The sequence below is a fragment of the Phoenix dactylifera genome, chromosome 4 (assembly GCF_051530095.1).
Source record: "Phoenix dactylifera cultivar Ajwa chromosome 4, Ajwa_hap1_PhDact_Kaust_v1.1, whole genome shotgun sequence".
Taxonomy (NCBI): Eukaryota; Viridiplantae; Streptophyta; class Magnoliopsida; order Arecales; family Arecaceae; genus Phoenix; species Phoenix dactylifera.
In genome coordinates, this window is record NC_143193.1 from 3,488,614 (window position 1) to 3,512,118 (window position 23,505).

The window sequence follows — 23,505 nt, forward strand, 5'->3', positions numbered from 1 at the left end:
GCCGTGCCTAGCACGGCCCGTTACTGTAGCAAGCGGGCCGTGCCGGGCCATGGGCGGCCCGGCCCAATGCCCACCTCTAGTTATATTAACCACCAATATCCAAATAAGGCCTAGATATACTTGGGTAAAACAAATACATCAAATTGATATTTAGAAAATATATCATATGATTATACGATTGTTGTGTGAAAACTAAATCAAATAAAAAAAAATCTAACGATTATAATTATATGCGATGCAAACATATACCTAGTTACTTACCCAACCTTTCAAGATGAGACCGCTCTGGCGTCGTCGAGTCACAACAGAAGGTTGGGATCTGATTCCAACCACCGAGCATTAGTCCAAAATAACTGAACATGACATTATTGATAATTTTTCATACAATATCTTTTATAATAAACGTAATAGTTTTTAAGAAATATGAAATTATAAAGACAAGGATCCATTTGGATATTCGTGCAGGAATATTCTATAGGAATCAAGCCTGCTAGTTCGTCCAACCCGACTCTTTGGAAAGCCTATTAAAATCCTTGCTTAAATCCCAGCATGTGGATATGGTGGTCAGTAGGAAAAAAAAAAAAAATCCATGTAGGCCTTTTTTTTTTTTTTTCTTCCTATAGGACTCGAGCTGAAGGTGTTGGGTTGATATGGACATACATTCAAGAGCGGCTTAATCTATGAATCCAGTAAGAAATTCAGCCTAATCATACTCGAGTACTCAAACAAACGTAAAAATAATCTTATCGGCTTATAAAGAGAGGTCGAACTTCAAAAGAATGAGCATAAAAAATTACAATCTAACAATTGTAAGCAACCATGGAAGCTAGGTGAGAAAGGAGCTCACTAGAATAATCAAGGTACACTAGCTAACTAATCAGCATATTGGATGCCCTTACTAAAGATATGAATCAGAAACAAATCTGAAGTGCTCTCTTTGATGTGCCATATGTCCTTCAGGTGTGGACTTGATGGCTTCTGGTCATTTAATCTAATGAATAACAGTGAGGGAATCTCCTTCAATCCAATACCTGCTTTTCACTAACTGAGCAAATTAACAACCCTAGTCTGCAACTCCACAATCAGCACAACTAATCTTAACTGCTGCTGAAACTAAAATTCCATAAGTTTTTTTTTATGAGGCTCCATTCATTTTCCCATCCAATTCCTCCTCCTGACATTATACAGGAGGTTTGAAGCAATTCATGGGATTGCTTAATTCATTAGTGCTTGAATTAAGATATGTCATGTTAGAGCTAAGTTGGCATGGTGCTTTTTGTTCGTGATTGGAACCGAAATCGGAATGGCTATATTTATTGATGGGCTTGGCTCATGATTGGAATAGAAATTAGAATTAAAAAATCAATTAAATAGAGAGGTATTTTTAGAAAATCAATTAAATAGAAGGGTATTTTTGAAAATTAATTTTTAAGTAAACTTGGTAGAATAGGATTTGAATATTGGGAGAGAGCGGATTTTAGGTTTTTAGAGATTGGGGCATTCCTATTCCTTCCTATAATGGAAATGAGAATGGGAATCGAACTCCTCCCTACTACCAAACAGCAGAAGCGTGATTCACTTATTTTTATTTCTATTTCTATTTTAGAGCTCAACTCTTTCTAACCAAACATGTTCTTCTGAGAGTCCGGTCCTGATTTCATATGGGGAAAGATCATTATAGCTAGACAAGTTGCACTATGGCTTCTCCAGAAGGCTAGAAACATACTTGCTTTTGGTGGCCCAAGTTGCTCTGGGCCTTTACTAGCTTGACAACCTTGCACCATGGCTCTTTAGAATACCAAGGTCCTGCAAAGCCAATCAATGACTACCAAACAGAAGAAAAGATCTACATGGGCACCTCCACCTCTAATTTTTTTAGGAAGAAAATCAAAAATCACAAATCATTTCTACCTTTTGACAGAGTGGTGGGTGCTGAAGTTGTTAGTTGTTATCCCATGGGAAGACCTCCTCATTATCAAAGCTTCATCAGCCAGAAGCTTGGGCAGCAATGGATGTCTTTTGGTGTTACATGATCAATTGTTGGTGTTACATGACCTAACAATCCAAGATCAACCAACTCACAACCTTTTTCTCTTGTCTTCTCACATTTTCCCCCACTCTCTCCTCTAATGCAACACACCTACAGTTTGTCTCCTCACCAGCTCATTTATCCAAGTAAACTTGCTAAATGTGTTGAATCATATTAAATCTTGTAGTGGTTTAAACTTTTAACTGTACTTTTGAGTAGCAAACTCATATCTTTTGATAGTGGCTTAAGCAGTAAACTCATCCAAGTCTGTAACTTACTGAAGGGGTTGAGATTTTTCTCCTCCTTTTTAACCTAAAGAAAAAGGGATTCTGAAATTATTTCTAAGATTGAAACACTAAATCATAACATCAAGCAGACATACATAAAAATTAGCCCTCCTCCAAATATCCTTATTCTTCCAACTGCTAAAGTCTTTACTTAATAAGTAAAGTCTCTCAAGAAAGTAAGATTTGTTGCTTGTTTTACTCTTTATAGTAGAAATTAAAATTGATCTTATAACTTTTGTTAAATAGTTGTACAAGAAAACTAGCATTTTTTTTAAACTTTAATGGAAAATTTTAACATACTTCATGATAATAACAAAACTAGCGAGAGCACTACAATAAGTGCGTATGTATGTATACATGCATGTATATAAATCGGTGTAACACATGAAGGCAAGCATGATTGATTTCTTGGGTTCTGAGCCACACAAAACCCTTTAAAAATCTACACTGCCATACTCTGTTAACTTGCTGACCCAAATTGGCTTCCACCATTTATGCATTATCATACTTTCCCAAGATCTAATCGGACACTAGAGTATGCTATTAAGAAAAATTTTTCGGAAAAAAAAAAAAAAAAAAAAAGTACCAATGGGCATGTGCTCTCCACAATCAGAAATCCCCCTGCAAACTAGCCCAAGTCTCTTGGCTCATTTCTCATTATCCTTCATTTCTTCTAGGCTTCCTTGATTCTTTCCATTCCTCATTATCCTAAATTGGAGGTAATATTATAGATCCAAACAGAACGATACAGAGAGTACCGTACCATGTTAGATTGATACTGGTACGGATGGTGTACCAAATGTCCGTATCGTACCAATATTGTACTAATATGACACTGATATAGAGTCTGAAGTCCGGTACCAAAATGACGAATCTTAAAAATTAAAAAAACACAATAAATATAATAATTAATAAAAATAAAATATTAATTAAATAAAAAGAATATTTATAATTATATATTAGTCCAGATCTTTGACTGTAATACTTCCCATACTCCCTTATAATCTAATTCTCTCCAATTAGCCAACAATAGGATCTATTCCATTCCAGACATTATTATTTCATATCTAATTAAATATCCACCCCTCCTTTATCTCATTTTTCTTTTCTTGCTTCCCCTTAGCCAATCAAAAATTAAACATGCAAATTTACAAATTAATCCATTGCTATTGCTTTCCCCATAACAACATTTTCCCAGAATGTCAGAACCGAACTTTAGTGCACCCAACTACCTCAGTTTTTCATTCTAATCCTCGACATTGTATTTATTTTAATTTCCATTCTGCTCCTTTCTTTGCTATTTTATAATTCGCCCCCGTAAAAAGTTCTAATTTACTGCATAGCAATTAATTAAGCTCTATAACAAATTTAAAATAAAACAAAACCATTTCACGCCTAGGAGAATGAAAGTTACAAGAAAACCCCTCGGGAGCCAAAAGATTTCAGCAGAAGCCCTTGTCGCCGGAGGAAGTGTCGTTCACCGGCGGGATCCGGAAATGCCACAGCCGGCCGGTGCCACCGACGAGATACTTCTTGCAGAGAAACTCCATGGCGAACTTCTTCTCGACCTTCCGATTGACGTCGTGGAGGAACACATCCGTCTCGCCCTCCCCCCGGCGGCCCCTCGCCATGACCGCCGCCGAGAAGATCGCCGCCATCCGCCCCGGCGCCTCGTTGTAGTACCCCTTTGGGGCGTCGATCATGATGAGATCCCACTCCCGATCGTAGATCTCGGCCGGGAGATCGGCCAGGGCCAGTCGGCAGCGGTGGTTGTTCTTGATAGGCGCCGCCGCCGGCGGGAGGCACGAGGGCTCGGATCGGTAGGATTTGAGGAGATCGTCGGCGTCGACGAGGCGGGTGCGGTAGCGGACGGTGTGGGCGTGGAGGGCGGGGGAGTCCTTGGTGACGGATCGGAACCATACGGGGTCTTCTTCGAGGAAGACGGTGGTGCCGCCGGCGTTGAAGGCGGACCACATGAGGGAGTCGTGGCCAAGGCCGAAGACGAGGAAGTTGCAGGGGGCGCGGCGGCGGAGGACGTCGAAGGAGATCCGGATCTCGGCGCGGGACTGCTGGGGGACGACTCTGGTGGTAGCGTAGTGGAGGAGCGCCGCCGCGAGCTCCGCCGAGGGGGAGGAGGAGGAGTAGGCGGAGGAGCAGAGGAGGGCGCGGTCGCCGGCGCGGACGAAGCTGGAGACGATGAGGGCACCCGCCAACAGCGCCGCGGCGGCCGAAGCGGCGAGGAGGGGTTTCTCCGACAGCGCCCGCATCGCTTCGTTCTCCTCCTCCTCTTCGCCGATCTTTTGCCGATTTCTTCCTCTTTCGTCGGCGCCAAACTATATCCTGTAATGATTTCTTTCCTCCCTCCTTTGTTCTTAGAGATATAGCGACGAGAGTGTCCGTACGCTGTCCCGTTTTATTTCTGAGTGACGAAAATGCCCCTCAGCGTGAGCCGGATGTCAGATGTTCTGAGTACCACCTAACCACTAGGGATGTGATATCCAATGCTATAACTATCTTTATTGGAATAGAATATCCTGGAGTTTGGTAATGGTATTATTTGTGGTGAGATGCATGGTTTGCTAGGGAATACCTATTTATATTTTATTAAAAAGATTTTATTGCTCACAAGTTTATACATATGCTATTAATTTTGAAATATATGTTCTTCATGCTCTATTTTCTTGATAAAAGAATCAAGCTATGACAGTTATAGTAGCTATTTAAGAGTATTTTATTTATAGCAATGTGAAGAGAAATAACAACTGAATGTGAGGACTTGGTGATTTAAAAAATGAAGAGGGGCAATATATATATACATACATATACATACATATATATATATATATATATATATATATATATATATATATATATATATATATGGGGGGATATCATTTAAATATAGGTAACACTTTCTTTAAAAATTCACTAATATGTCTTTATTATTTTAAAATAACAAGCTATCTTTAAAAGAATAACATAAATGAGACAAATGTCACAAGTGTATAATTACAAGGTATTGCAATTACAGTCTTTGTGGTTAATAGTATGTAACTAAACTCAAAATTGGAATTAAAATCTAAGTCTATCAATAACTGTGAAAAGACCATGAGAATATCCAAATCTATATAAGTTTAAATATGAAAATTTCTAATCTTGCGATAGTTACGAATTAAGTGTGTTCTTGTAGAAAACTAAAAGATGGGTGCAAAAACAAGTTTGAGGGGTATTTGGATAAATATAATTCAATAGCTAAAAATTATTTTAATTTTTTAAAGATGATTGTTGCAATGCTGCAATTATAAATTACAGAGATAGTCCTATCTTTTTCTTATATCTAATTAGTAGGCTCCGTTTCTTGAAAATTATCCCATATAGTTCATATATCTAGCTTCTGTTAAATATTATATTTTATTTGGTGCTCATGGAGCTTTTGGTATTCCATTTGTATCTATATAATATATCTATAATATTAATATCCAATGTGTACTCATATAAGTTAAAATAAATATGAATATAATTTTTTTATATCTAACTAATTTTCGTACCTATATCTATTATTCATGAAAGGAAGATCACATAGATCTTTTTCAACTCCATCAACAAATTTTTAAAATTGAAGCAGATTGTGTACCCAAAAAAAAAAAAAAAAAAATTTGAAGCAGATCTATTAGTCTACTTCTTTAATGGTATATTAGGTAAGTTTGGGTTGGATCATTGGAAGGGAAGGATATTTTGGAAACTTGTGAATATGGATTGTGGATTGGCGCCAAGTGGCCGTTGGTGAAGGGCCGTCAGAAGATCCTAGAAATTTGAATAGACGGATAAGATGATAGCACGTGTCCTGACAGCATCCGCGGTACTAGATGTCGGAATGCAGTTTTGAGAAACGTGTCCGTCGATAATTGTTTGAGGCTGAAAGTGGTATGATTGATCTTGTTGTGCGAGCTCCGTCGTCCGATAGTGCCTGTAGCTTTGAGATTACCGCAAATAGTTAAACACAGAGCTAAAATCGGATTGGGTATCACTGTATTCACACCTATAATTATTTTATAGTACAGACCCCTAATATTAATCAGAGATAAAAAATTTATATTTATATTTATTTTAAATGGATGCAGATATTAAAAATATGAATATATATAGATAATTAAAGTTTATGATCCATAATCAAAAATATTGTTATGTGGATGGTAAATAAAATAAATAGTATATTAATGTGATTATATATATTTTTTAAAAAAATAATAAATTCTATATAAAATTAAATAAGGTTATAAAATAATTGAATATTTGGATATCGATTGGAGGATTGTCTATCCATATTTATATCAATTTTTCTATCGGACATGAATACGGATACGGATATTAATCGAATGCTTAAGTTTTTATCTTATATTTGGATAGATTCGAATACGAAAATAGATTCAAATAAATATTATATGGTCCACTTTTATCGGTATATAGAGTCCATGGAGGAGTCGAGATAATATATAGAATTCTATCCATTTTAATATTTTTCTTTCGCATCGGATCCAAGCCCTCCATCTGAGGAGGGCCAGTACATGTGATCGCACATCTCCTCTCCTCTTCACACGGCGGGCCACACATCAGTTCGGACGCACAAAAAAATTCAAAATGGATGGAATCCTGCCCATCAGATTTGCTCTACCGGCTTCACACTGATCTTAAAGTGCCAAATGCTATCGGATGGTCGGGCTCGTGAAATAAGATCAATCATTCTACGACAAATATAGGTGGAGGAGTCTGTTCGTGGATATCCAATCTTGAATTTTGGGTTCTCCTTCATTTCCATGTTAAGTTGATGCGGTCTCCTTGATTGTGACTGTGATGATGGTGTTGAATGCTTAGCTTGTGATGTCACCGAGGAAGAAAAGCTAAACCATTCAAAACAATGATGAACCCTTGGTCAAAAAAACATGATATGTAGTCTGCAAATGCCTCAAGTAAATTCCCTTTTTTTCTGAACAAAAAGATGAGATTGATGGACCACATAAGTTCCTCACTTTCTTAATATTACTTACTATTCCTCCAGCAATTCCATTTGTTCACGACAAAGAACCTAGCTATTAGCAGATACTCGCATTGACAATTCCTTCCATTATGGCGACCCTAGGGATTGAGGAGCAGGAGGGCACCCTAAGGTATATGGGGGTACCGATCATGGGTCGGTGTCTTCGTAGGGGGGATTGCCTCCCTATGGAGCAGAGTATTTGGCGGAGGTTTGAGGGGTGGCAAGCGAGCGCCTTATCCATGATGGGCAAGATCAATTTGGTGCGGTCAGTCTTCAGCTCGATGCCTATCTATTTTATGTCCAACACTGTGATGCCCATTGGAGCGCTGCAGTATATAAAGCGCTTGTTCAAAGACTCCATTTGGCAGAGGCAGAGGAGCATTAGTGGGGTCCATTTGTTGGCATGGGATACAGTTTGCCAACCAACCAGATGTGGTAGACTCAGGATTCACTTCCTAATTGAGCGGCGGGAAATTTTTGCTATTAGGTTGACAGTTAGATTTATCCTAGAGTCGGCGAGTCTTTGGGGCTTCCTGATGAGAGCCAAGTATGGAGGCCCAGCGGATCTTTCAATCTTTCGTGTGGGTCGGTGGAGTTCTTTAATTTGGCGAGAGATTTGCTCTTGAGCTTCTTTGGTGTTGCCAGAGATCAGATGGGAAATTGGCGACGACCGAGGTATGGATGCCTTGGGGGATTGCTGGTTGGCCGACTTGCCTCTTTACTAGTGGCCCACCTTGTACGACCCACGATGGTTAGAGGGGCGCAGAGCAAGCGATCTGATTGTCCCAAGAGAGCAGAGATAGGATGAGCACCTTATCAGGAGGGCCTTTGGTGAGCAGTTAGCTGAGCGGGTGTTGGCGATGCCACTTCCGGCAGTCGCGGCCAAGGATAGGAGGGTGTGGAGTAGGACTAGCAGGACGGAGGTGAGCATGAGGGACCTACTAGAGCTGGTGCGGAGGCCATTGGCACTGCAGATTGAGGAGAGCTGGATCTGGCAGATGTGCACCCACCCCCGAGTGGCACTGTTTATTTGGAAAGTTGCTTGAGGGTGCCTACCCACCAAAGGAGTAATGGCTCAGCGAGGGGTCAGCATACCCCCAGGCTGCAGGGTCTGCCCATAAGTGGATATGTCTGTCTACCATGTGCTTTTTGGCTCTCAGCGGGCAGTCCAAATCTAAGCGTGCTCGTCGGGTTCCTCTATCCTGCCGTAGCGGTGGTCGTCGATAGAGGATTTCATGATCTTTTTGAGGGATTCCTCTCGGAGGCTCGTCCTGGTGGAGTAGGAGATTAGGGCGGCCTATCTGGCTTATCACTATTGGCTAGATAGGAATGCTTGAGTTTTTGAGAACAGAGGGGTGCAACCAAGGCTAGTGGTGGATAGGGCACTTCTTCATGCGGTGGAGGTCGTTAGCGTCACTGCGTCGTCGTCCCTTGGGTTGGCTAGAAAAATCTGGGACTCTCATTCTGCTCTTGTAGCGTCTAGGACCATGCTCGTCTCCTAGGAGCTTTCACCTCCTGGTTTTCTCAAAGTGAGTTTCGACGGCAGCTTCAGTGAGGGTGGTCACGCCAGTGTGGGGTTTGTTATCAGAGATCAAGAGGTCTGATTTGTGGCGGCTGGGGGTCAATGGATCTTCGATCAGAGTATGGTCGGCGTTGAGGTCAAAACTGCATAAGAGGGCATCTCCTATGCGAGGCATGTGCTGGGCGCAAATTGTATTGTCTTGGAGGGAGACTCAGCCTCGATAATTGAGTGGATTCAGGACTCAGGTAATGCAGGTAGCGGGTTGCGACTGATACATGATATAGCAACCTCTTGGGGGAGTGTGCCTCCCATCAGGTCACCTATGTCTACCGAGAAGCAAATAAAGCGGCGGATTGTGTGTCTTCCTTTGCGGCTCAATATTCTGGAGATGTTTGGGACAATCATATTCTGGTCCCGTCTCCTTTGTATTCTCTCTTTTTTTCCGACTTTATGGGCTGCACCTACACCCGTTACGTGTGAGGCGCCAATGTATCAAAAAAAAAAAATGCAACTATAAACATTTCAAACTCTTAGGTTGATCAGTGGGGATCCAAAACTATCAACAATAGCAACTAATATTCAGTCACCTCCTTCAATATTCGACAATTCTTATTTGAAGAGTAGCATGAGGATAAATGATAACTTCTGCTACAATGCTGAACCTGGATGAGGATTAAGTGACCAAAAGTCAACCATTATTAGGGGAGTTTCTCATAGACGGTATTGTTTTAGGGGTATGCATGTAAAAACAATAAAAAATACAAAAATTAACTTGTATAAGACCGATATTATTGCATAGAGGTTGTAATTAGCAAATGAAAATGGTGAAAAGGAGGAAGGTACTTCCCAGGAGCAATGAAATGACCGGAACCACTTTTAAATTTTAATGACTAATCCACTAATTAAAATTGTCTTATGATATGATAAGTATATATATATATATATATATATATATATATATATATATATATATATATATATATATATATATATATATATATATATATATATATATATATATATATATATATATATATATATTATATTTATAATATTATTTATTATATATAAATTTATTATTTAATAATTATACTTATATTTATATAATATATAATAATTATTAATATTTTAATATTTAGAAATTAATATTTATACTTTTTATATAAATTATTTGGATGTTAAAAATATTTATGCTGAGTATGTTTTGAGTTTACAAGTTTTAGAAAGATAAAGGAAAATCTTTTTTCTAGGAGCAGAGAGAGAGAAAGTAGTGGAGTTCTCATTGGCTTGACTTTTGGTATATCGCCACAAAAACAAAAAAAAAATATATGTTTATATAGAGATCGAGACCGGACCCACAATCCATATGTTTCGATTAGACTAAGATTACCTCTAGCATGCCCTCAGATTTGCCCTGATTAGTGATAACCCTAGTATAAGATTCAACACTTTGACCAAGGCAAAATAAGGATTTGCTTTTAAATCATACCAAAACCACTTTGGGCTTCTAAGATGTAAGATTAAATAAAATAAATATATTTACAGTATAATGGTTATATTATTATATAGACAAAGTTTTTAATAAACCACTTATGGGATAATTTTAATAGGACAATTAGTATGATGCCCTTCGATTGGTGTTGCCATTAACAAAGTCTCGCAAGTGACAAACATAGGCATAAGATTGAGCTGCAAGTATTTTTTTTATTTTTTTTTCTGAACTCGGATAATATCATGCTGATGCAAAAAAAAAAAAAAAAAAACAAAGTTTAGCCTCTGGTTGCCGAGTCTAATTATAAGTCGGCAATCCAAGAAAATTTCTCACTCTGTCAAAATAAAATGATGATGATAAGAGCCAGTCTCCTAACGTTGCCGCACATCCCGCCACCTCCACCGCCCCTCACTCGTCAATGGCCACGTGTCCGGACAACTGTCCACTCTTCCCCTATTCTAAATACACGTGGCGGGTCACTTTTCATGCAAACGCATGCAGAATATTCCCCGATCTCCCAAGAAACCCCTCACCTCACCACATATCTACACCACAACCATCCTGTCTTTCCTGTAATTTTCTATAATACCGAGGCCATTCTGTATAACCGTTTCAAACAAAACAGGTAACTCCTCCCTCCCGTCGCCTCTCCCTCTCCCTCTCCGCCTCAAATCCGTCGTCGCAGAGCAAATTAAGCAGAGCAAACAAAGCAACCATGTCCGGCCTCTCCCTCGCCGTGGCGCCACGCTCTGATCCCGATCAGACGTCCGAGAAGCCCCCATCAGACGGCCCCAGGCAACGTGAACAGACGGTGATGGGCGGCGTGATGGGATCCCTCCGCGTCATCGAGCTGCAGCTGGTGGCCTTCATCATGGTGTTCTCCGCCAGCGGGCTGGTCCCCGTCCTCGATCTGGTGTTCCCGTTCTTCGCCTCCGCCTACATCCTCGCCCTCTCCCGCCTCGCCTTCCCCGCCGTCGGCCGCGGCGGCGGCGGCGGCGGAGGGTCCCGGGAGGTCTTCAGTGGTTCCCGCGGCTTCCGGGCCTACGTGGTTGTGGGGACCACCGTGGGGCTGTTCCTGCCGCTGGCGTACGTGCTGGGGGGGTTCGCACGTGGGGACGACCACGCCGTGCGGTCGGCCACCCCGCACCTCTTCTTGCTCTCGTGTCAGATCCTCACGGAGAACGTCATCGGCGGGTTCTCGCTCTTCTCGCCGCCGGTGCGGGCGATGGTGCCGCTGCTGTACACTGTGCGGCGGATCTTCGTCATCGTCGATTGGATTTATGATGTCTGGTTTAATAAGACCCTCCCGGCTAATGCTTCCATCAAGGTGAGTGCCATGCACATACACATGTACATGTACATATACATACATACATACATACATACATACATACATACATACATACATACATACATAAATACATATATTTTATATGGATGTCTATCTTCTGTTGGCTCCCTCTAAAACATAATATATTTTACAAAGAATACTTATTACATCTTTAATGATGATATAAGGATGTATGTAAAATAGATAAATGTGTCTCTTGTTATTAATTAGGACTTAATCTCTAAAATATTTTTGTCCCCTCTTTTGATCTGGATTTTTTATATGGTAGACTAGTTCACTAGAGTAGTATCGAAGGACTGCTTCATAGCAGAGCTTCCGTCCTCTTTGCACTCTTTAGTTTCTTTTGATTTGGCAGGATGTACTCACGTTAGAGGTATATGAATTGCTTTTTTCATCAAAAAAAAAAAAAAAAAAAAGGACTGCTTCATAGCTTAAATTGCAACTAATTAGCTATGTAATTGCTGTGTTATTTTATCAAGGAATTCAGTAATCAATTTCCGAAGTCAGTCCCACAATTATATAAATTTGGTTCTGTCCTTTCATAAAACTTTTCTTGATCCTATATTTGATGAACAAAGACTTGGATGATGATAATTACTATTGGATATTCATGTTGTGTATAAAGGCACAAACTTAGAGGAATATCAAAATTGCATCCAATTTGAAGTTTGACCAACAACCTTGATGTGTAGCTTATTGCAAATGTGGGTTCTTGTAGGGAATATTTAGATTGGAGGATCAACATGTCCTTCTCCTTTGTTTCTCACTCCCTTGAGAGCATTACATTCATGGTGTGTTACTTCTTTTGTGTTCATGAATCATCAGCAATTCTGATTTGGTGCAGGATGTTGCCTGGCTGTGGTTTGGTAAGACACTGGCCATTGCAAATTTGCTCTACTTCTCTTTGAACCTCTACGGTTTCTTAATTCCACGGTTCTTGCCAAGAGCCTTTGAGAGGTACTTCAAAGAGAGAGATGAGATTTATTCCAAGATGGCCGAGGACAAGCCGGCCGGAGATCCGGCTGCCCAACCAGCAGAATCCAAGGCCCCAGAGACAAAGAAAGCTGATTGACATCAGGCTATCCAAGAGGCTTATTGAACAATCGGCCTGGATCGAAATGTAGTTGTGTTGTGATTAGCTGGTACTTTTGTTTTTGTATTAGGGTTTTTGTGTGCATGGATGAAGACTGAGGTTGGTCTTGGTCTCAAACACAATATTTGGTGCAAGTTCACATTGAGACCTTGTTGAGCAAGACCAGTTTGTGTTCCTTTGTATTCAGATTGCGTGCTGTTTTCTTTATGGATTAATGGTCGTGGTCATCACTATGCTCAATTTGAGATCCAAGCTAACTGAAATCTTTGTAAGCTCGTGGGGAATTGGTTGCTTCAGTTGTACGTTTGGTGAAAAAACTTTTTGGTATTAATTTGCAGCAGCCAAGCCAAGGTTCTCCTTCCTTGTTAGAGCATGATCAAAGGTTGCAAGTTAAACCATAAGATGGATACGAATTATAGCAATTCCTAAGGTAAATTATTGTTGTTTAAGAGAATGAGGGGTTGTGTTTTTCGTTCCAAATTAAACAAAAAAGATTTCACCTTCCTTCACGAGAATCCTATTTGATTCTTGTTTTAAGAATCTTTTACTACTCAACCTTTTTGGATTCCTAATTCTAGGGCTTTGTGTGTGCGCATTGCGCGATTTTGTTAATTAAGAAGGCTGGATCCTAAGTAGTATTATTCGCATGGCGATACAAAAGGATGCATTTAGTAGGGTTGCCAAAGTCTAAGAGATGCTATATATTGAACAACCCTCACAAACAACATAGAAATGTTGGTACCCACCTAAAGCCTATGGACAAAGTGGAACATAGGCAGCCCACAAGCCTAAGATCACATCCAAAGGGTTAAATTTTGGGCTGGATATGTTGACAATCTTGTTTTTTCTTGGCCCTAGTACACCTTATTTCCCACCATACTTACAATCATGATCAAGTATTCAACTCCCAATAATGAAGGAGGAGACTTACCCAAAGATCCAAGTTACTTCCAATAGTTATTTAACATTCAAAGTATGGACTAACTATGTAAATTGACCCTACTTTGTAATAGTTGTTCAAATCACTTGAGCAATCATACAAAATGTCAGTAAAGTTAATTTTTGTGTTGATTGTTGAGCGACGGTAGGACCGTGTTCAAATTTGAATTCATCGGTCTAGCTCAAACATTGATTGCCATTCACATTTTGGCTGATGATTGGTACCTAAACCTAATAGGATGTTTAGTTTAAATAGTCGGCAATTGTAACGAAACCTTTAGTTACTAAAGAGCTCTTGAGCTCTAACATTGCTTTACCCCTTTTCTTTAGGTTCAAATTTAGCATAAGACAATCAAACCCATGCGATGCACATGACATTGTCAGGATGGTGTGAGGCAAATGAGCATGCAAAGCCTTACTATACTTTTTTTTTCGCGCTAAAACCAGCATTTCATACATTACGAGTACGGATGCACCCAGTAAAATCAACAAGCAATAAGTCACACAGTGCCCTAGGTAAATTTTCCTTCTCTACCCATAAAGTGTTTTCTGAGTGGCTCACCACATATGCCGCCACCCAGACATCCACTACGGTTTCCATTAGATGGGAACACTCGTCCTTTATTTAGATTACCTAAGTTTCAAGCTTGTGAGCAATGCAAACAAAGGGCGTGTTTTGTGACAACTTTATTATAATATATATTGACCAGTGTTTTCAATGCGAGTATCCGAATGTCCCACAAAGCCTTTTTCTTTTCTTTTCTTTTTTTTGTTTTTGAAAGGGACATGATGGCCGTTTTTTTTTTTTTCTGGCCATTGGCAGAACAATACCCACTCTGCATGTCAATCACACGTCAAACGACAGTCTATGTCTTGGGTGCTTTGTTCCGAGAAATTATATCGTACACCGACTCGATTGCTTAGTGAAAAGGGCAGGGAGGGAGAGAGAGAGAGTATGATAAAAAAAAAATATCTGGTTGAAATTTATAAAAAAATTAAAATTTATAAAAATAATTTTTTATATTTTTAAAAATATTTATGTAAAAATCTAAAAAAATTTAATTCTTACCGTCTGAAAATTAAAAGAATTTTTTTCTAAAAATACTTTAAAGCTTTTAGTATAATTAATATTTTTTTATTATATTATAGATACAATAGATATTTTACATGATTTTTTTTAAAAACTTAACCCTAAAGATAAGTTGTTTTGGAATATATGAAACACGTAAAAAGCAATCAAGCATGAAAAAATGACTTCTCAAGTATCATATATTTGGGCATCAGTATTTTTATAAAAAATATTTTAGTAAAAAAAATTCTTGCACGCTAAAAAAAATTCTGTGTTTACAGCATCATGCGCACAGCCAATCACAGCAGCTCGTCTCATCCCCATAAAATAAAACCAACAAAAACATATAGCTGTAATCGGTGGTGCACGCCACGTAGGATATAATTTCTCATTTGATTAGAGAAAAGTTGTTTAAATCTTAGTAGCAAGTTATTTATCTGACGAATCCTTTCCAAGCTTATCTACTCAGGAAGCAAACAAAAACGCAAGCAGGAACAATATACTAATCATCACAGGAGAGCTGGAGCAAGCGATTGTAGAACAAAGATATTGGATAATCATTTATTATATAAAAAGAAGGAAGGATATTGAAAAATATTAACTTGTTGAACAGAATTTCTATAATTTTAAGAACATGCAAAAAAGATAGGGACAAGCGAACTAACATAAGAGATTGGGAAACATGGTGTCTTACTCTTAACAACATCATCATCACCCATTAAATTATACCAATAAGCGTCCAATCATAGCAGTTGTTACTTCCATTTCTTAGTGAAATTTTGTTTTCAATCCATGCACGCTGCACAATTAGAAATTCAAACATCAACTTCTAAGGTGCCCATGAGATTGTAGTCTTACTTGAAGTATTGGGGACCATGCCTAACATCATTGATCAAGATGAAAGATGCATGAGTCATACTAAAAAAAACTTTCAGGTGCACTTTGAATCCAATGTTGAAAGATCAAGGGCCTTGATGAAATAGGGGGACCAATGTCCTTGTCATTCAAATAGTGCATATGAAACTAAAGTTGAATCATGTCCTATAAAAAGCTATCACTCAAGCAAGCAATTGGAGGGAGATATCCTCTATGTGGTCTTGCATAACATTATCAGACAAGATAGCTTTTAATCAAAACACAACTAACTTAGCATTGCACCAGCGCATATGTAATGAAGTCACACAAACTTTACAGTCCACAAAGCAAAAGTGATGGCTATATCAATTCATAATTGATAAGAAAGAGGATGAAAAAAGGTATCTAAAAGCACATTAGATTGTTTTTTTCTTGAAAAGAAAAGAAAGTAAGATCCAGCAGGCAATATGTGAATCGATCATTTCATTATCACAATTTGCCGAAAGTCAGAGAATCCAACTTTTTTTTTTTAATGATACGTTGCCATCCTTCCTCAAAAAAACATAAAGCCAAGCCCCTTTTATTCCCCAACAGTGCTGTAAGGCCAAAATTGCTCTCTTCTGTATCCGTACCATATGATATATCAGCAAAAAAAAATTATTTGATTCAAAAAATACAAAAATATTTTTTTTATAAAAATTAATACCTAAATATATAATATATAAAACAATACTTTTTATATATTTAATTGATTATAAAAAATAGTATATTTTAGAATAATTTATAATTAGCCGAGCATCTATTTTTTAAAAACTTTATGTAAAATAAATGTTATTAAAGAAAAAACTTTACATATTTGATTAACAGTTTAAAGGTGCTTTTAGAAAATAAAATATCTACCCCCGAGATGGTAGCACGGTTGGAACGGAGCTAAAATTTTACCAAAATGACCCAGATTCGAAACGCGTGGGCGTCGATTAAATGTGGAGACTAAATCCTTCGCGAGGTGGGAAGGATGTGAGTAAAACTTGTCTGTCCATATCGAACATTTTTCAATGAGAAGGAGGCTCAGTAAACGTTGCCACATGAATGAGGTCCTCCTCATCCCCACTTTTTTTTCCTTAAGCAAATATATATATATATATCAACTCCCATGAAAATTAAACTTTTTTATATCACATATAAGTTTTTTTTATAAAATATATAAAAAAATTTATTTTCAGAAAAAAACTAATTTTCTACTTTGTAATACAAATTTTAATTAAATATAAAATATTTTTTAATTTTTTTGTTGACCGAATTTTTCTCCTCCTCTCTCTTTCGCGAGTAAAAAAAAATGCCAAGCGCCGACCCGTCTTTTTTTTTTCGCGGTGTCCCTATGCGTACCATGACCTTTTTTGGAGAGGGCACAGCAGCAGATTGAACGGCTTTGATGCATGCCAACTACAAGGACACAAATGAAGACAGAGAAAGCTGAGATCCCAGTCCTTATTTTGTATCCAATCTCCCGTCAACCGTCCATCATGTCCTCCATCCACCTCACAAAAAGTCACACCCCCCACGTCCTGGCAACGTTACGGTTTCCCATCCCCGGGGTCTCGACAAAAAAAAGCAGCGCTGAAAAGATAGTGAGGTAACCATCACGTACGGTGACCAGACCCCACTCAAGCTGCCCAAGCTTCCCATTTCCTAAAATACGCCCACGCCATCTTACTTTTAACCAGGACAAGAATTTTGGTTATTTCCCAAAACACCCCTGTAATAAATCGGTTAATCAGCATCTCAAAGGGGGGTATATTTGCCATTCAACAAAAAATTTAAATAATCGCGTGAGAGGACCGTACCGCCTCTCTCTCTCCCTCCACTTCCCCGCTAACCCTAATATTCCCGGTATCCCAGTACGTCTTGCTCTCATCCAATGGCCCGCATAACATTCCCTATGCGAGTAAAATCAAAACCATAGGCATATCCGTCTATGGGTTAAGTCTGGACATCGCAGATTTATTCCCCATAGGATTTTCTATGCGAGGAGTAGAAAGATGAACCAGGCCAGCTGTCCGCACTGTGACGGACGTACGAGAACTCTGTGGAAACCGGGAACAGCCGGTGAACCGAGAGCGCGGGCCGAGGCTACCTGAGAGAAAGGAACGTCCTAGCTCTTATAACAGCGACGCCCTTCCCCCCGTTATCCGTTCTTCCTCTCTCTCTCTCTCTTTCGTGCGGTCCAAGCTAAAGCGATAAATCCAATCTCTCTCTCTCTCTCGTCTCTCTAGGATTTGGGTGAAAAAATTTTGAAGAAAGAGGAGGCAAGAAGAGTGGGGAAAATATGAAGAATCTTTACCCTAAAGGGAAGGGAAAGATCCACCCATCGCCGGCGTCTCCCTCCGCCGCCGGCGGGGCGGGCGAGGACGCGCTGGCGGTGCTGAAGCTCCTGCCGGCGGCGATCCTGGCGCTGACGGCGGCGTTGGGGAACGAGGACAAGGAGGTGCTGACGTACCTGATGACACGGTCTTTGAATGGCGAGGGGATGGGGGCGGCCACGGGGATCGGTGGCGCCGGCGGCGGCGGGGAGGAGAGGCGGCGGTGCCGGCGGGTTGGGGGAGTCCACCGGCCGCTCTTCGACTGCGGGTGCTTCGACTGCTATAGTAGCTTCTGGTCCCGCTGGGACTGCTCTCCTGATCGCGAGCTCATCCATCAGGCCATCGAGGCCTTCGAGGAGCACCTGGCCAACTCCGAGAGAAAGGGCAGCGGCGGCGGCGGCGGAAAGGGCCGGCGGAGGGAGCGGAGGGCTTCGGATCTTTCGGAGAAGGGGAAGAAGAGCAAGGAGAAGGAGAAGAAGAAGGTCGAACAGATCACCGATGAGAAAGCTCTGGAGGCTCCGGCTGTGAGATTCTCCAGCGAAGAGAAGGCGGCGGAGGTGGAGGGCACGGCAGGGGGAGGCGGCGATGAGAGGAAGGAGGATGAAGAGGAGGTAGCGGAGGGCGGAAATGAGGCGGCGACGGCGGGGGGCGAGCGGCGGCGGGTTTGGCCGGACGTGATGGGGTTGTTTAATTCCCGTTTGTGGAACCTTTGGAGTCCGGGAGTCTGAGCGCCATTAAATATTGCTCTCTGGCCAAAAAAAAAAACAAAGAAAAAAATGGAAAAAGATAAGGCGGTAGGTTTTATCTCCCACTGGAATATTATATATGTCTATGCTTCTTTTTTTTCCTTAAGGTCTTGTAAATTTCTCTCTCTAAATTTCCGGAAGTTTTGGTAGTCTTGCCGGGTTATACATGCATGTATGAGATCTATTAGTTAATTAATTACATAATTAATGATGTTAGATTAGTTTAGTGGTTGAAGTAAAAAAATATTGTTTTACTCGTGGCCTAAGTTAAAGTACTTGCTAATTAAATCTATTTGCTTAGTATTACCATTAAGTACACTGTTATGGTGGGATTTTGCCCTTGCTCTTTTGCGGAAATTTCTAAAATACCACTGTCGGAGATTAAGTAGTCCGGTTTTGGAGAAGGGTACAAGTGGAATTGGGTAATAGGGCAGTGGGATTAGGGGAGGGGTTATTGTAACTTAAATGCAAGGTTTTGGTGACTTGGGGCTGAGACATTTTTGAAAAAGAGAGAAAAGGATGGCTTGGTCTTAATAAAATATGGGTTATGGTACAAGTTTTAGGTTGTTAGGGGTTCTCAGGGGACGCAGAAAGGGGTCTAAAAGTGGAGCCTAGGCCTGAAGGTTGGCAGAAAGGTTTTGGACCTTGTACTAGGGGGTACGAACTTAGTCTTTATTATAATCATTAGAAATAATAAATATAGTTTTAACTATGGAGGGTATGGATAGGGATGTGTTGTAGGTTGTACTTTCTTTGTCTTTAGGTAAACAAAAAAAAAATTGTTGAATTGCTTGGAAATGGGTTCACTTCTTAGCCTTGGGAACTTCTATTATTATTGTTATTTTCAAATGTTTTGTTACATTGGTAAGATAAAGAGTTCAGCTTGGTGGATATTGCTTTAAAAATGGGCATCACTATTGGTTTTACACTTGCACGGGAGCAGCCCTAATTGATGATGCTAGTAAGTGTCGACCTACCAGGCTATGAATGCCATTAACATGTAATAATTTATTCTTCTGGGAGTTGAAGAAAAAAGGTATCATTGATGGGGACCTCTTTCAAATTGTGTCAAATACTTGCTAGATTTCATGGTTTCTTCTTGATGCAAGCAATCATTGTGTTTCGTTCTCTAATGTACAAGGTGCAAAGGAAATTTTGATCCACTTTGTTGATGGATTTTAGTTAGGTAATGGACGTCATTATTGTTAGTGTGATCGATAAAAACCCCATAAGGTGACTCTGGACTTGCAAACTTAGTCATTCATTTATCTACATGCATTGATCTCAAAGCGAGATTCATATATAAGAAGGTGAATGATTCCTTGTATTGCACCAAAGATACAACCCCTATCCCTTGCGAATGATGACTGTTACTTCTGGTGATATTTTGTAGCTACAAGTGTGCTACATATTTGGTTGCTGGCAGGATGCAAAAATCATGAAGTATTAAATAGATTTTCATGTACTTTATGTTAATTTGTATGAATTAAATAAAATCATGAAGTATAAATAACTGGTTAGTTTTGTTTATCCAGCAGATTTTCTTTTTTAGAAAAATTGTGGAGCAGAACGTTCCACCTAGTATGGTGCACTCATGGAGGTTTTATGACAACCTCATGCCACATTCCATGCCCATTAGGCTGTACTCTGTCTTTCTAAACAGGAAAGTTCACTTGTTAATTATAGAGTTAGGTCATTCTCTAGGTAGAATGGAGTTGGCTAGACTGGACGCTATAAGTCCTTACACGAAAAAAAGAAAGAAAGAAAGAAAATGAGTAATTCTGGAGAAGCAAGAAAATAGTAGATTCCTTTAGTTAAGCATCTCTTTGAATCCAAACCCTGGAATTTCTTATGATCCCATAACCATCACCTCCTTGTTCCCTCATCCGTTCACCCTTATAACCAAACCAGTGCAAGGGTCTCATGGAGTCATGGGAGAGGATTTTAGATGAGTTTGGGATGGTGCCCATGCAGGCGAGGCAACAGCGACCGGCACGACAATGATGAGGGAATGGGTGGTGAACGCCACAGCGAGGTGGCGGCATGGTGGGGAGGGAGAAGGGAGACGAATGGTGAGAAGCCAAATGTATGGATTAAAGAGTAAGAAGAAAGGGCAAGGTAATTGGATGCGGATTGGTTGCCACTTTATTTCCTATTATATCCCTGTCATGCTTTCGCGGGACACGTGAGGTACCCAGTGCCTACGTGGGGGCCACATGAAGGGGGGAAAAGGCTCTCCTGCCAGATACTGTCCGTTCCGAGGTTTCACGTAAACGTCCTTCACCCCTCTCCGGTTTTGTGGATTAGGAGACACCCGCCTCATATGCCCAAGCTCTGTAACGAGTCTTTCCGATGTGGGACTATTGCGCCTCACATCCTTCCCATCATCGGATAAGAGCCGTCCTCGGCTCTGATACCAAATATCGCGCCTCCGCCTGCGCGGGGCTCGTGAGGCACCCAGTGCTCACGTGGGGGCCATATTAGAGGGGAACACGGGGCTCTCCTGCCAGATATTGTTCAGTTCCGGGGCTTTACGCAAGCATCCGCCCCTTCCCGATTTTGTTTTCCACCCAAAACGCGTCTGCAGGATTAGGAGACATCCGCCTCATATGCCCAGGCTCTGAAACGAGTCTTTCCGATGTTGGACTATTGGGCCTCACAATCTCCTGATAAGGAAGGTCTTGGATCATCAGATGGATTCTATAAAAAAGTATGTAAAAGCATGGTAGCAAAGACTCGTAAGATTGGATCCTGCCATCAGGATGGAACGACTTAGATTCTTCGAGTTCTTCCTTAACAAAACCTTCTGAATTTTGACGGTTATAGCTTGATTAGCTCGGGGACGCAGGGATGGTAATTTACTCTGCCCTAATAGGTACCCGATCATGATGTGGTGCGTTTTATCCAACCTATTTAGAGTTAGTGGCATGGCAAGTATTGAAATCAAAACTTGTATTTAGGATCTAGGGCGGATGTAGATAATGAGATTAGAATCGCCCTTCTCCTTCTATTCAGATCATCTGGATGACCTTAGTTGGCTCATCCGCTCCATTTCCATACCCTAGCCACTTGCATGCAACTGCACTTTTTTTCTTGCCAAGCTCTCATGTCCATTTAGAAGAAAGCTTAATCATGTAGAAGACTGTAACATTCATGCTTAGTTGTTTATTTTTTTAATTATTTTTTTTGGTTTAAGAGGCATTTAATTTTTTGAAAAATAAATTTTTATTTGCTGTTGGAAAAATTAGTTTTTTTATGTTTAGATCTTCGACTCATAGTTTGTTCAATATTGTGTAAAGCATTGAGGTTTATTTTTACTTTTTTTTTTACTTGCCTGATTTATATACTTTATTTTTTTATTTTTTATTTTTTTTAATTTAAAAAAATATTTTATTTTTTAGAGAACAATATATTTTTATTTGCTATTTATAGTTTATGTCTATATCTTTCACTCTTATTTTGTTCAACACCATGTGAGGCACTGAGATTTAGGTTTGTATTTTTTTCATTTGTTTGATTATATGCTTAAGAAAAGATGATTTTTATATTTTTATATATCCTGATTTGTCCCTACCTATCATGTCTAATTGTACTCATCATGCTCTGTCCCGAGGCAAGGAGGTAGGATGGCAGACGTAGGTATGTGGATGCAGGTAAAGTTATACTCACCTCATTGCCATCCTTCTAAGGATGCATGAGCACTTGAGCTAATCTCTTTTATCTGTCTTTCTATCACTAAGTTCTTGCTGATAGATGCAATACTGTTCAAGTACGACCTACTATATGTACAGTTCATAGGGGATCATTGTTCTTTGAGAGAAAGCTATCAGGCAAACTGAGTACCTTGATAAGCTAAATCTTTCTCCAAAGAGGGTGCTTTAGGGCATGACTTCATTAATATTTTCCCCCCTCTTATTTTATAACATTCTTGCTAGTCCTTTCTCTGGGTTTTTATCTTTTATTTCTAACAACTTTGAAGAAAGTTTTGTTGGCTAGCTTGAATATGTTTACCTCTGAAACTTGACATGATTCAATTGTTTTAAGTCTTCATGGTGAATAGCCCACCGTTTCTTTGAACCTTGTCAATGTTCGAACTTACAGAATGAACTCAGTGCTATTTGATGAATAAGATGAACAAAGAAGAGAGTAATGAAAAAGGATGAAGCAATAAAAGAGGAAGAAGCCATTGCTAGTAGTAACAATTTGTCACGATTCATTGGCTCATATAGAATCCGTATCTTAGGTCTATCAAAAAATATTCTTTTGCTAAGCATATATAATAAAATAGAGTGAAAGGGTGCACCCCGAATATATATATATATAACTCCCTATTTTAAAAAGTATAATCGAGAGACTCAGAATATCCGTGCCTTGGGTAAATGCCTACCTTCGGGAGAAGATTACCGAACGAGTTTGTCCTCTTTACTTCCTAAAACTTCTTGACCATTCATTTTGTAACAGTAGAAATTAGTATATGTATATATATTGGCATCCTTCTTTCTTACTTTAACTTTCCATGATTTTATTTGGACTGAAATTTCCAGCTTTAACTCATGATATTTTTGTGATACTTCATTTATTCACACTTCACTACATTAAAACCCATCCACTTCTTGCGTTTAAGATTAGTTTTAAGACAACAACCAAAATAATGGTGTAATATCTATTATTCCAATTTTTATTTTGGTCTTCCTCCAATCATATTATATGTATATGTTTGTATGCTC

At 39.6% G+C, this 23,505-nt stretch overlaps 3 protein-coding genes across 3 annotated transcripts; 2 read left to right on the forward strand and 1 right to left on the reverse strand.

The window, feature by feature from the left end:
• Positions 1–3,634: 3,634 nt before the first annotated feature.
• Positions 3,635–4,795, reverse strand: LOC103722266 (arabinogalactan O-methyltransferase 2-like). The gene has a single exon (XM_039133359.3). It carries the CDS (start codon positions 4,581–4,583, stop codon positions 3,759–3,761), a length of 825 nt encoding a protein of 274 aa, XP_038989287.2. The 5' UTR covers positions 4,584–4,795; the 3' UTR covers positions 3,635–3,758.
• Positions 4,796–10,993: 6,198 nt separating this feature from the next.
• On the forward strand, positions 10,994–13,093 carry LOC103719094 (uncharacterized). Its single transcript, XM_008808171.6, has 2 exons — positions 10,994–11,692; positions 12,561–13,093. Exons 1-2 carry the CDS (start codon positions 11,081–11,083, stop codon positions 12,786–12,788), a joined length of 840 nt encoding a protein of 279 aa, XP_008806393.4. The 5' UTR covers positions 10,994–11,080; the 3' UTR covers positions 12,789–13,093.
• A 3,860-nt stretch (positions 13,094–16,953) lies between these two features.
• On the forward strand, positions 16,954–18,797 carry LOC103719101 (uncharacterized). The gene has a single exon (XM_089930040.1). The coding sequence runs from the start codon at positions 17,999–18,001 to the stop codon at positions 18,758–18,760; it is 762 nt and encodes a 253-aa protein (XP_089786166.1). The 5' UTR covers positions 16,954–17,998; the 3' UTR covers positions 18,761–18,797.
• The last annotated feature ends 4,708 nt before the right edge of the window (positions 18,798–23,505 follow it).

Bases quoted from the DNA above. Each gene is read 5' to 3' on its own strand.
- LOC103722266 (XM_039133359.3), bottom strand. From the start codon at position 4,583: ATGCGGGCGCTGTCGGAGAAACCCCTCCTCGCCGCTTCGGCCGCCGCG.
- LOC103719094 (XM_008808171.6), top strand. From the start codon at position 11,081: ATGTCCGGCCTCTCCCTCGCCGTGGCGCCACGCTCTGATCCCGATCAG. The intron at 11,693-12,560 runs GTGAGTGCCATG...GATTTGGTGCAG, and splicing joins CGGCTAATGCTTCCATCAAG to GATGTTGCCTGGCTGTGGTT.
- LOC103719101 (XM_089930040.1), top strand. From the start codon at position 17,999: ATGAAGAATCTTTACCCTAAAGGGAAGGGAAAGATCCACCCATCGCCG.